The 13,525-nt window shown below is 42.7% G+C and overlaps 1 protein-coding gene across 1 annotated transcript in view; it reads right to left on the bottom strand.

Annotated features, from left to right (window-relative positions):
* frya (furry homolog a) overlaps positions 1-13,525 on the bottom strand; it is a gene marked incomplete at its 5' end in the record, with an annotated part of 40,319 nt that overhangs the window by 14,332 nt on the left and 12,462 nt on the right. The window contains 29 exons of the mRNA XM_079224816.1: positions 70-255; positions 818-921; positions 1,138-1,288; positions 1,865-1,947; positions 2,032-2,122; positions 2,368-2,536; positions 2,629-2,775; positions 2,869-3,125; positions 3,508-3,679; positions 3,766-3,865; positions 4,187-4,341; positions 4,867-4,977; positions 5,609-5,769; positions 6,247-6,419; positions 6,596-6,687; positions 6,885-6,942; positions 7,333-7,457; positions 7,718-7,907; positions 8,036-8,295; positions 8,851-8,937; positions 9,026-9,208; positions 9,391-9,646; positions 10,205-10,312; positions 10,545-10,677; positions 10,819-10,990; positions 11,514-11,600; positions 11,765-11,873; positions 12,450-12,553; positions 12,956-13,057. Of these exons, the coding sequence (XP_079080942.1) occupies positions 70-255; positions 818-921; positions 1,138-1,288; positions 1,865-1,947; positions 2,032-2,122; positions 2,368-2,536; positions 2,629-2,775; positions 2,869-3,125; positions 3,508-3,679; positions 3,766-3,865; positions 4,187-4,341; positions 4,867-4,977; positions 5,609-5,769; positions 6,247-6,419; positions 6,596-6,687; positions 6,885-6,942; positions 7,333-7,457; positions 7,718-7,907; positions 8,036-8,295; positions 8,851-8,937; positions 9,026-9,208; positions 9,391-9,646; positions 10,205-10,312; positions 10,545-10,677; positions 10,819-10,990; positions 11,514-11,600; positions 11,765-11,873; positions 12,450-12,553; positions 12,956-13,057 (4,126 nt within the window). The remainder of the gene's footprint in view (positions 1-69; positions 256-817; positions 922-1,137; positions 1,289-1,864; positions 1,948-2,031; positions 2,123-2,367; positions 2,537-2,628; positions 2,776-2,868; positions 3,126-3,507; positions 3,680-3,765; positions 3,866-4,186; positions 4,342-4,866; positions 4,978-5,608; positions 5,770-6,246; positions 6,420-6,595; positions 6,688-6,884; positions 6,943-7,332; positions 7,458-7,717; positions 7,908-8,035; positions 8,296-8,850; positions 8,938-9,025; positions 9,209-9,390; positions 9,647-10,204; positions 10,313-10,544; positions 10,678-10,818; positions 10,991-11,513; positions 11,601-11,764; positions 11,874-12,449; positions 12,554-12,955; positions 13,058-13,525) is intronic.

Here is a 13,525-nt window from a genome sequence, read left to right as displayed (position 1 = left end):
AGCTTTCAGTATGAATGTGCTTTAGTTGAGAAAACTCTGCTGAGTATTACTAAAAGCCCATATTTTTACCTGAAGGTAAATATTCTGGCGGGAGGCTTGGTTTGCAGGTGAGGGTCTTAGTGCCGTTGATCTCACGTGTCTGCAATAAAACTGAGGCGATGGCCTGGAAGTTGTTGTTGCAGGACAAAGTGATGAGCAGGTGGAGGAGAAGACGTTTGCTGTGCTCAAACACCTCTGTACGGTAGTGATCCATACCTGAGGAAAGGAACAGACCAGTCAGCCTGCTTCAGTGATCTTTAAGACGAGGCAGCATTGTGGTCAAGAAGACCACCTAAAACGAGACAAAATCATGACCAATACCATAGTCATAGAACCGAGACAAGAACCAAGACCTGGAGGGGTTGACACCTAGTCAAGATCAGAGCAGTGCGAGTCTCCCACGGCATGACACACTTATGATAAAATGTGGAACATGCAAGCCTTAGGCACTCCTCATTCCCATAAAAAACACCCACAGAAAACACATGACGATTTATCTTCATTCACCTCTTTTAATAACATTCACGTCACACTGCTATGTGTCTTTATGTATAAGTGTACCATGAGGAATTTCTTGATAAAAATAGTGCATTGCACAGGGTAATTGTATGCGGTAAGATGTTCCTTTGTTTTCTATCAGCAAATCTATCTAATGAGCTGAAATCAACTTCGCCATCTTTATTCAACATGTTCTATGTTGAATAAAGACACCATATCCACCTAACACATTAAGCTTTTCTTGTTTTTTCTTGAATGGCTGATAATATTGTGAACTCACCCAAAAACAAGGCATGGAGCAGCAAAGGCAAGTGCATGGCCCAGTCCTCTCTCACACTGTGGTCCACCACCATCTCTGTCATGAAGATGACTGCTATATTGCACCTAAAACAAGCAAAAACATCCACTGTTAGGCTTCTCAATCAACAACAACACACTAAACATATCTAATTCCCAAAAACATGACCTAGAAGTGCACAGCATCAGATTGAACAAGCTCAGTGGTGCTGCCTTCATCTGCAGGAATTTAAAAGGTAATCTGTGACTATTTATGATATTTAAGGTCTAAGATCAGTCAGAGCTCAAAGGCAGCAGTCTAACCTGTGCAGTGGTCCTCTGGGAGTGATGGTCTCTGGCAAGAAGTCCACCAGTGGAGCCCAACATCCTCCATTCAGAGGCATGGGCAGAGGATGGGGCTGATTGGTCTCAATGACAACCATCAGCCAGTCAGCATAGGGGGGCAGAGGTTCACCTAAATTATTACAAAAAATTATAATGCTGCCATTTATCTCTCACACACACACACACACACACACACACACACACACACACACACACACACACACACACACACACACACACACACACACACACACACACACACACACACACACACACACACACACACAAAATTGCAATCAGAGTTTGTGGAACTCCATAGATGGATATGACATGAAGGCAAATTACGGACTGGAAACTCTCTTAAATAATGTATAACTATATACTTTCGAAGCTTAGTAGTCAAAGGGTAGTTTTCATTCTTACTCACATTAGTGTGCAGGGCCAAGTGAGATCAAGAGAGTATAATAAAGACGTTTCTGGGTCACTGGCAGCAGTGCAGAGGCCCTGGGCTTGACTACTTTTATTTCAGTGCCAGTTCTCACAGAAGCCTTTTAAGAACCCCAGGCCACTCTGCACTGCTCATGCATTATCAATGAAACCATGCCGGCCACCATCTTACCCTCCAAACCAGCCTGTGTATTCCACACTCAACAGACCATGACAACTAACATTTTTCAAAGGGTGTCTGGTACAGAAATAGACTTACTCTTATCTTCGTCGTAGGATCCTCCTGAGCTGTTGCTATAGCGTGATTCCAGGCGGTTGTGGGCTCTCATTATGTGGCTTAGCCTGAGGTCCAAAAAAAAATATCTTGATGGGCATTGGTAGGACTATAATTCATCTAATGATAAGCTTTAAGCTTTTGCTCCCTACCTCTCTTCGTACTCCTTCACAGTCTTGGTATCATCTGTGTCAGGGAAGCTCTCTTGGCCTGCAACAACAGTATTGCTACTCGATGTGGTCCCTAGAAAAAAGAAAAATGTATATTTTACAGTACGTTAGGAAAGTCAACTGAGCGTGATATTTAACACCAACACCGCTTCACATTCACTCCTGGGATCGGTCCAGAACTAACAGGTTTCTATGGTTGGCCCGCAAAGTGGTTCCACTGGAGCATTTCAGATTTCCTAGTTGGTTGATGTTTCCTCATTAAAAAAAATACAAATTTCAACTGGGGTTCACTCTGTTCAGTGTTTTTCAAAGAAGTACCTGAAGCTGCTGTGGAGGCCTTGCTTGTAGCAGTGAAGCGGTAGAAAGGAGGGCTATCACAGTGCTGCACCACGGGGTTGACTGGATCCGTTTGTTGCAACTCAAATATCAACTCCTCCATGGTTTGCATGGTGTGGTTCCGGCACAGATATATCACCACCTTTTTGATCTGGGCAAATAAATCACAGAAGATCCGTTAGAAACTTGAGAGAATATCTCCATGATGTTTTCCAGTTAGCCTTAAAGATACATATATCTTACATATGGCAGGAGGGTGGTGTCACTGCTGACACCACATAAACTGATGAGAAACTGCAGGGCGGTCCTCAGATTATTGCTCCACTTCTCATTGAGGACTAAAGCATTCCAGGAGTTTTCCATCTCTGGTCCAGGAAGGTCATCTCCATACTGACCACAAGGGTTAAAAAAAAGACTACATGTTAGCTGCACTGACTGATTACCCATGCCCCATTTCATCACAATTCCCCAACAAGACTTTACCTTGGCGGTCATGAACATGAGGTTGTTGAGAACCATAGATGTGGCCTGTAAGGAGCCCCAGCCAGTGCCCTTCAGTTGGTGGGATGAACCTGTGCTGGCCGTCCGGATAGAAGCGTTATAATCCGAGGTGCATGGTGTGAAGACCGGGAGCAGCAGGCCGCTGTCCACCAGCTCAATGTTCCCGAGCCAGGGCAGGAGGTAGGTCAGCATAATCTGCCTCCCATTAGGATGAGTGGTGGGGAACCTCTGGCTAACCTCTGGAACAAGCAGGGGAAAGGCAATGTTAACATCAGGGGGGACTTCTGTGTTTATATTCTACATGGAAATCTAACATGCATACAGCTCAGCTTCACCATAATCATCGGTTTAATCCTGAACCACGTACCAAATCTACTTAAGCCTGGGATTCCCTTTAATTGATTTAAGCTCTCCGTGTTTCTGTGGTGAGTGGAAGTGTCCATATGTACAGTATGTGTGGATGGTGGGAGAGGAAGACTACTCTGGAAGATGGAGTGCGCAGCATTTAGTGGGAAACCATAAGAAGATGACAAGCCTGTGTGAGTATTACAGCAGGCGGAAATACCACGGATAACCCCATTGTGGCCACATACGCAGCACACATGTGACACAAACAGCTACCTGAGAAAAGAGGGAGTGTGAGTTCAGGGTACATGCTGGCCAGCTGGCTGGAGAGCTGAGGCAGGGAGACACTGTACAGAGGTGGCAGTGGGCCGTGGGTGCCGTAGAGGATGCTGTTTGGCTTCTGCTCCGCAATCTTCTTAGAGTACACAAACAACTTTGCTTCAAGAATCTGTTCAAAGAAAGAGGAGAAGTGTGTCATTTATCCATTTAACCCTCCACAGGAGCACAAGAATCAACTGTGTTTGTATATCTCACCTGCATTAGCTGCATTGAAATCTCATAGATTTCTCTGTTGGTGTCTGATGCTTTGAAGAGGACCAGATTCAGCAGTGTTACTATATCACTTGGATAGTTTCTGCTAGTTAGGACAGAGAGAGAAAGAAACAACTTAATGGTTCAGTATTAAGATCTTAAGTGTCCCACATAATGTTTGGGATCATGTTTTTGAGATAAAGCACAACAGGAAGTCCAACTTCAGATGACTAATGAGCAATTTAAGCGGATCAGCTGAGGTGATGCTTTGAAGAGCTTGCTGGTGGTTTCCCCACTTGGACTAGAATATTTGGATGATCATACACGAAGAAGCATAACTGCCCTTGATGAAAACGGTGTTTGTGCACATGCAGCTGACCTTAACTAGTTGAGCAGATGGCAGAGAGATTGTGAGATGTTGTACCTGCTGCCACAGACTGTAGCGATGGCTTTGAAGCAGCCTGAAGCGAGCTGGTAGGAGCCAGTGTAGCAGCGATCCACAGCCCAGTTGAATAGGTTGACCTGGTCGGCATTGAGCTCCAGGAGCAGGATGACGACTTCACAGCCAAGCTGGTGGACCTGAGCCAGGAGCAGATCCCAACACAAACTGTCTTTTCACATACATCTACTCCTGATGTTACATTACACACATATCTGAGGCTTTGTATTTTTCAAAGATCCAGGGCAGTCAGTGTAAAATCATTCCAAAAGCTTTACTTCTGTCATACAAAAAATATGATAAATTACATTTTCTTGGCTACCTGCCCAGGGCCTGCTACACATCAAATCATTTAATGATCGGATGAGGGCTCAAAGTCAATTTTGACAAGGAAGAATGTGTTCAATAAACATGCAGGTGATTTATCTTGTATCACAGGAAAACTGGAAAAAAAGAGAATATAAGACAAATTCATTTTGATACAAAAATTCTCTTCACTATTTGCCAGCAATCCTGCAAGAAAATGGTGAGCACTTGGCAATGTCTAGAGTTGGGCTTTTAGTCAAAGCAGGCCTCAGCGAGCTATCAGAGGGGGAGTGAAGGGGGGCTTTCTGGATCAGCTCTTTGTTTAAATGCAACGCGGTGGCAAAGCATTGGACACATACCCGCTGATCCTGACAGGCGAGTATATTATCCAGCCACTTGTAGAGGTATCCGTCTGGAGAGAGGCCAACGTTATCAAACACAGGCCCGCAGCACAGCACAGCAGACATGGCCTGGAAGAACAAACAGTCAACAGTTGCAGCACTGCACACGGCTCAGAATGGTTGCAAGAGCTACGTGTTGAACTCCCTGAAGCCTTTTTGTGTGACTTTACACTGCAGCGCTCCTGTTTACCTATCAATAAAGTCTGTCGTTTCTTTGGGCCTAAAGATAGAAGTGGGCTGAGAGATGTGAAAATCAAGGCGGATTTTCACTCACATTACCATTCAGTTCAGGAGAGAGTGTGCTGTACTTGAGGGTGGAGAGGAGAGCAGTCGATACCAAACAACATAATTACATTAAAAAGAAATATCTTAGCTATCAGAGAAAGAATGGGAGGATTCTTCTCTGATCCAGCACCATCTGGTGATGCAGGGGCGCGTTTCACAAACGTGATTTGCTAGCACGCAGATTGCAAAAGGTGGCAGCATCTTGGTTCAAAGATTAAATAAATTAGATCGTTATATAAACAAAACATATTTCACTGAATTGTTATAAAATATACAGAGGAAATGTGTGGATTTATTCTGCACTTGGATAAAGTCAAACCAAGATACATGTGTATATTCCTTCTATGCATTCGGGGGTTATATTAATATATGTAAGAGTTTGTGGAAGGCAATGGATTGCATGATATACGTTTACCTTGAGGGCACAATATTGATATCTTGTGATCTGGTGATTCCTGTCACTGTAGCGGTCCAGAGGGGTGAACATGATGCTGAATGGACCGGCCCACTGGCTGAAGAGGATGAAGAGGTGATGCCGTAGGCTCTGCTGTGGAAACAGGAAGCGCCTGTGGTGCACTGGGAAGGGAGACAAGAAGCCTGTTATAGGTCCTCTCATTGAGAAAATTAAGAGTCAGCAAAAGACATTCAATCACTCTTAACTAACTACTAAAAGTGCATTCTCCGATATGATAACAAGGTGCTGATGTCCCTTGACAGATCATTAGCCATTCAGTGGGGACCTGTGAAGGCTTGGCAACCCATGAGTCATCACCTTGCCTTCGCTGCTCTGTCATTAAGCTGCACTATTTTTGGATCTACTCCCCTTGGGCTACCTCCAAATCAAGATCAATATCACAAGTCCTGTGCTCCATGTGATGTGCTAACCCCAGCCACATGCGAGCCTATTATAGAATTCACAATCCACAAATTGATGAAAAGGAAAGATGGATTGCATCAGGCATCCAAATAAAATAAATGTATTCAGCAATTTATCAATCTGACCTACAGAGCATTGGCAAGAAAGGCCGTTCAGGCTGAATCTTTTCTGACTACCTGGTACACATTGGATGAGGTTGGCCACCATTGCGCTAAAGTGAGCTCGGATGTCCTTGAGGATCTCTGCATCTTTGTCATTCTCAGCTTCCAGGAGCATCCGGGTTAGATCCACATACTCCAGGAAGAGAGCGCCCAGGGCGAGGGTGTCACGTTCCAGAGCTCCGTTTGTACTGTCGGAAAAACAGGCCCAGTAAAAATAAACTACAAACCAAACAGAAATATAGGAGCTAAGTAGCACATCTTGATTATCTTGCTTTGTTATCTTACGTATGCTCCACCTTCGTGTACAGTGAGTATGCTACTGTACAGTGTGGGGCTTTAATGTGGCAACAGATGCCGCACTAACCTGTCACTGATGACACCGGCATCAGCCAGCAGCTCAAAAATCCGCAGCAGCTGCAGTCTCAGCAGGTCTCGCCGTTCACGCCGCTTTTTGTTCTGCAAACAATTATTAAGAAGAATACATCATCACTTAAGTCCTGGTGATATTATTATTCATCTTTATTTAGTGGCATATGTTCTGAGACACACCATCTCTCTGATAATATTGCAGAGCACGATCCAGTTCATTCACAAAGTAAATCAAGCAGTGTATGTTTTGGCTATGTCGTGTACTGTAAATACGATAAACCAACCTCAGGTCTTCTTTCTAACGCTTCTTTCATCAAGGGATGGAGCTCTTCCACAAGTTCCCTGTGTGCAGGCAGTCAAAACATACACAAGTCATCGTGAGGTAAAATGTTTTAACAAACAACTACTGTAAATACATTTCGTTAAATGGACAAATTACACTTCAGTTAAATGATTGTTATTTTCTAAGGAAAAGGGATTTGAGCTAAAAAAACAAACAGATTTTTAGGAAACAAGGAATCACTCAACTATAATCTCCTCTGCTTATTTCCACTTTAAATCCACACAAATACAGGTCAACGTGCACTTTTACTACTGAGAAAATAATGGATTAGACTTTATTTTGACTGGTCCCGTCCCATTAAAACAGACAACAACAATACGTCAATACGCCTCTATAATATTGTGATGCCAATCAATTATAATAAAAATGATTTTGACTTTCTGATATACCTGAACACAAGGGAATTGGTGCGACCAAAGCCCAGAACTAGCGACTCAGTCAACTCAATGCTCTCTGCTCTCATCAGTGGAACCAACTGCTTCAGGAGCCAGGCCACAGATGGGCTCCCGATAACCTGAAACACCAAACATCGGCGGTTCAGTCGCACTCATAAATGCCTCACGCTGCTTGAACACCACTAATTACACAGGGCTGCATTGAGGCGTTTCTGTGAAGTTAAGAATATACCCACATCCTGTTCCATTCATGTGAGATAGCTGTTGTGTAATTCGATGCTCAGAGATTGAATGTCAACAACCGCCCTATGAACACCTGATCCTGATGAGACGAAGCACTGGGGGACTTAACAAGGCCAGAGGACAGGTAAGCAGCTACCTTGTTATCGTAGCCGACACCGCTGTCGGGCGTGGCGGTCGTGATCTCAGGTGTCGATGCTCTCAGATGGCCGGGGCTCATGATACTGGGCTTGGCTACCCCGAAGCAAAGGATCAGGTAGTTTCTCCACAGGGTTACGTAATTGTCCCCGCTTCCAGACGTGTTGGTCTTCTTCGCATACACTGGGTTACTGGTCAATCACACAAAAAGGAAAATGATTGGTTTTATCTGAGCTGTGTCTAAGAGGGGCTCTTGAGGAAAAGTTTATCATATGCAACGGGAAAGTGGTACCAAGTGGCTATTCTTCCAAACACTTACTTTGGGTCCACCAGGGGCATGAGCATATGCATTCGAGTGAAGGCGTAGGGCCAGGCGTAGCTGAGAGCCGTGGAGCAGTGCTTGGGTAGGTTGTCCTGTCGGAGGAGGCTGTATACACACAGCACCCATGGGTCCTTCACAGACTGGGCAAAGATCCACACGTGTGAGGGGCTCCGAATGTCATAATGGCTATTCACGAGCAGTGCGTTCCACTCCACGAGCCACTGGAGGTCCACGTGGTGGCCAGCTGGCAGGGCGACCTGCAAACAAGCAGGCGGCACAGTAGGGTCAGAGGTCATTACTGAACAACTCATCAAAATAGCAACATTCCTTCCTTCTCTCTCTCTCTCTCTTCAACCGGATGTTTAGAATAATTATATAAATGTAAATACCGCAGTTATTAAAGGAAATTCCACATCAGATAATCACACGATATATATTTAGAAAAACAATTTGATAATGCATATAGGGACATTTACTGTATTATCCCCTTCTCAATAAATCTTCGCGTCATGTTGACAGCATGATGATTTCATAAGTCAGAGTCATAAGGTCAACAGCTGCTCAGTTCCAGCTGTTTGTTCCTCTTTTACATGCTGGATTACTAAAGCAAGCTTCTGACTTACAGTGTACGTAACAAGCATTTGCTGTGTTGTGGACCAGATTCCACGTGGCTCGATATTTAAATGACACCTGATCTTTACATGAAAGAAGCTAGAGTCTCTGGATTAGATGCAACTCATGAGCATCTCACTGCACTGTGAATACATCTCGATTGAGACACCAGGTTTAGTTTGGAGCTGCAAACAATTTACCGAGTCGGATGCTGCAACATTGACAAAACTCTCCAGGATCACAGGGCTTAGCTGGTCCATGATCTCTATCATTGGTTTGTCATCATCCTGAGGTTGAGAAAAAAAACATAAAATCACAGATTGTAAACTCATCAAACTTTAATGTATTCTGTCAGTTTAACTTTGTCCCATTTACCTCAGACTGTCCGATGGTCATAAATAGACTTCGTATCTCTTTCAGTATGGCGATGGCCAGCCTGCGGGTGCTCAGCTGACAGGAGCAGAGCAACACGAGCGCCAGTCCCTCCACTGCATGCAGCACAGTGGAGTGAGGACCGCGCTCTGCAGGCATCTTCACACCCGAGCTGGACTGCAGCAGCTGTGACATAAACATGGAAATAAAACAAAAGTCGAGTTCACAGTTGCATGATTTAAATGACACTTTAGCACAATACATTGTTATTTCTTCAACTGAACGAATGAGTCAAATTGTGATTACTCTTTCCCACTTGTGAAAGGAACAAAAACATGTCATAATTGACACAAAGGCGCGTCCTGTACCTCGGCTGTGTGTACTTTAGCGGCGTCGTAGCTCTTCCCTGGTGCGGCCAGAGTTAGTTTCCACTGCGTGAGCAGTTGCAGCAGTAATTTGAGGGATGCATCCAACAGTCCCTGGTGAGTGTCTTGGACCTCTCGTAACAGGAAGTTAATGAATCCAAACAGAACGTCGTCACGCCAGTCAGAGAAATCAACCAGCAGGCTTTGCAAGGAATTCTGTGCTATGAGACGCAGCTCGTCGTCCATATGGATAGTCAATCTGACAAAGAAGACAAAGAAAAACTAGAATCAAACAGGTTTTTTGAGAGGAGTTAAATTAAGTCCTGTATCTACTACCAATGAGAAGGTTTCATTTTAGCTAGATTTAATCTGAAGATTACCCGGCGGGCCGGATTTTAACAGTGCAATAATTCTATCCGTCTCATCTGAGGTACTGTTCTAATTTAGCCAGCCTGCTGTGTATAATAACATAAACTGTGTATAACAACAAAAGTGCAACTATTTTTGTCCTAATCAGATAAGGGTTTGTCAAATGCCATTTAGACAGCAATTTTAATAAAACCCCATATTCTGGGTCTATAAACAAAGCAAACAGTAATCAAAATTAAAGCCAAAGTCATGACCTTTATGTGTCGATACCAACAATTATATATTATAATTATTATCTTATGTTGGAGACATAAACTGGGCTCCAAACCACAAACATTAATAGCCCTTGATTTGATTTCTTCCGGTTACTTATCTTGTCTGACTGGGACTGTGCCGCAAGTGTTTTGTCTTCCTTATAAAGGGGCTTTCCTTAAGAGCGGTGACTCACCGAGAGAGCAGGTCTATGAGCTCTGGCTTGGACATCCCGTCAGGCAGGATGCGAGGGATGGCAGCGACACACGTCCTGAACAAGTCAATCTTGGGCTTTCTTTCACCTCTGTAAAGGCCAGATTTTACAGGAGGTTTAACTGCAAAAGTTGATTTTAATGTGTTCAACTGTAATAGTGTAAACTGAACTAGGATTGGGATTAATAACCAGATTATCATCCAGGGATAATTAAGGCAAGGTAATAGTTTATGATGGGACTGGAAGCACTTTTAACACTCAGGAGTTTTACCAACTTGAAATGTTTTGGCCGCTGAGATGCCAGAGAGGTGTGTGCACTTACGTGATCATGTCCTCGGGCTCCTTGTTCAACATCTGAGCATTAGTCATCATCATGCAGCGTCCCACCTCTTTGTCCAGGTGTCTGAGGATATTGTCAATAGCCTTCCGCACATGAAAATAATACTGTGACATCCCTGGAGGAGAAGGAAAAATGCTCTTACTCATCGGCAAACGGACATGTAATTTCCACATTTGATGCTTAAACTGTCACTGGTATTTGAGTCTGCAACTGCGTGGCATTTTCAGCATTCCTGACCGTGGTCTGTCTCACTCACCAATGACTTTGGCCTCCTCATCTGTCAGCGTTTTGCTCAAGTATGTCTTCTTGACTCGGAGTGTATTCCCGGAGGGTAAAGTGCAACCAGTGTTTGGCATGGGAGGCTCGCCGTCCTTCTGCTGCAGTTTATCGGCTATGACCAGGAATGCTCTCAGACCAATATTCATTCTCTGCACAAAAAAGTTCAACTGTTTTTTTTAATCAATTTTTAATATTTCATTATTTGTCCTGCGTGTAAACTGACAATTAAACACCACTTTAGCTGGGGAAAAAAAATATTGTATCAGCAGTTACATGACGTAAACAGTCGATTATTATGAGCATATTTTAAATTGTTTTATTGCCTTAAAATTGAGGGAAATTCTGTTACATAAATATGTAAGTCCAGTAGATACTGCATACTGTATAGTAGTCCCTCACATATTCAAAGAGTCTGTCAAATTAGCAGAAATATATTTCTTTTGAGCCTAATTTGAACCACAACAACACTCTGTTAACTCTTAACTCTTAATTTAACTTTTGAACTATAGATCACTGTAGGGAGCTCAGGGCACTATGAGAAAGAAGCTGTTAGGAAGTATTATTATTTTCAGAGAATGATATTTTGACAAGAGCTAAATGGGGCATTTTCTTAATCTTTACATTTTTCTACAAACAGATTTAACTGTATAAGTGAATACATTGAATGCATACCTCTGGATTAAGACTAAAGGCTTTTGCTGGTTTCCCAACACAAAGAAGGTCGAAGATAATCTCTCTCATGGCAAAATCAAGTCTTTCCTGGAATCAAATACAGAGAGAAAATGTGTTAAATCTGATGTCATGAACGCCAAGAGATACAAGGTTCAATGAGATACCTTGTATTGGTATATTTCACATAGAGTTACATAACATATAATTAGTGTGACTTCTCTATGGTGCAGTATAGCATATTATTGCATTACCTGTGCAATAAACTGGATGATTTTGACAAAGATATTGAGAGGCATGTCTCTTGGTACCACACTGCGGGAGCCTTTGGGGAAAAGTGTTGTTATAATGGTGTTGAGGCGACTGTGGACACAGAGAAATACACACACGTTAGGAGGATACCTCAAACAAGCGTTGAAAAAAGGTTTGGTAATATTACATAGAAAACTGTATTAAATTGGTTTACTCCATTGCTGGAGAGGAGGTATATTTGTAGGACAAGATTATTTGGGGCCTAATTAAGAGGTTTAAAATGTCCGACTTGACTCATTTGGGATTCCTTATTTGGGCTCAGGCTCATATTAATGTCTGTAAAGCTGCTAAAAAAACAAAACCAATCGCACTGACAATCTGGTACAGGCCTGACCCGAGTTCATTTATGAACTCGTGACCTGAGTTCATAAATATAAAATATATATATATATATTTTTTTTTAAAGCATTCCTTTTTCTGCAAACACCAATAAAAACAGTAAAAAAAAAAAACAGAGGCTAAGGAGGCTCTGCAGTAAAAAGGATATTTGAATGTAGTTTTTGTTTTTCTTTCTCCTAAAGCCAAAGTCCATGCCGACCGGAAATTATCATCAGAGGGAAAAAAATTGTAAAAGCAGTCCACAATTCTTCCTCTTTGGCTGAGGCTAAGGAGGTTCCAGACATTTACCCCTGTGTTGCAGTGTTGCTCTCACACTTGATTCTGATCATGTAGACCCATAACAGTCGATACAGGGACTCCAATGCAACGCGAGCCATTTTAGGGTCTCTGCTCTGTAATAAAATTACAGTTATTAGAAAGAAAGTTAGAAAGAAAGTCAGTGACAGAACAGCTTTTCAATAAGTGGCAGCCAAAAGTGTATTGTAGGTTATGATGTGCTTACAAAATGACAAGAGAGTGTTACTATAATCACAATGGGCTTATATACTATATTTACTGCTGATGAGAATTGTTAGAATAATTTCTGCCTGAAGCACTATTACCCATGAATACAACAAAATACGAAGCAACAATGTAATTTAGCACGATTCTGTTTGACAACTGAAGCAGAGGCAAACATTTGTGCACATTTGATACGCACAACCTTTGTGTATCTGAACAGCCCTCTATGATTAACAAAGGCCACTTGTAATTGTAGTTGGAATTAAGAGCTGCTGGTTTCCAGACTGCCTTACCTTCAGATTTGAGAGGCAGTTGTTGAGGAAGACATGCCATCTGTTGAGGAAGAACTGTTTCTGGCTGACACACAGCAGGCACGTCACCAACGGGTAAAACGCCTGCGGAGACAACAGTCAGTGTTTAGATCTCTTTTATCACGTTAAATGGCTTCACTCTGACTTAATGAGGGGTTGAACCAATTATAGCTTCCACGTGTAATATTTGAGTTTGTCCTTGACGTAGATAATTTGACAAATTATGCATTATCTCTGAACCATATCTGCATTACAGCAATGTGAGACCATTTTTTCTTTAGAAGACATACTGAGCTTTTCTCCTTTGTTATTCTTCTTGCTACTACTGTGAGGGTTGTTGTCTTTCCATGTCACTGTGTACTAATGTGTTGAAATGCTTTATTGAAGACTTAACATAATGCTTATATATACACTCCACTTCATGCTTGTTTTAATGCTTTGAAATGGCAGCCTCATAAATTACTCCTCGTGTGGGCGATGACGTTGGAAGAGAACATTACACAAGAGTGACCTTGAGATGCTTGAGGGTTCACAGAGACCACAGGCATCCAG

This window comes from Taurulus bubalis, assembly GCF_910589615.1.
Source record: "Taurulus bubalis genome assembly, chromosome: 10".
NCBI classification, from domain to species: Eukaryota; Metazoa; Chordata; class Actinopteri; order Perciformes; family Cottidae; genus Taurulus; species Taurulus bubalis.
The sequence above is the reverse complement of the archived record's forward strand: the minus strand, read 5'-3'. Positions and strand labels throughout refer to the sequence as shown.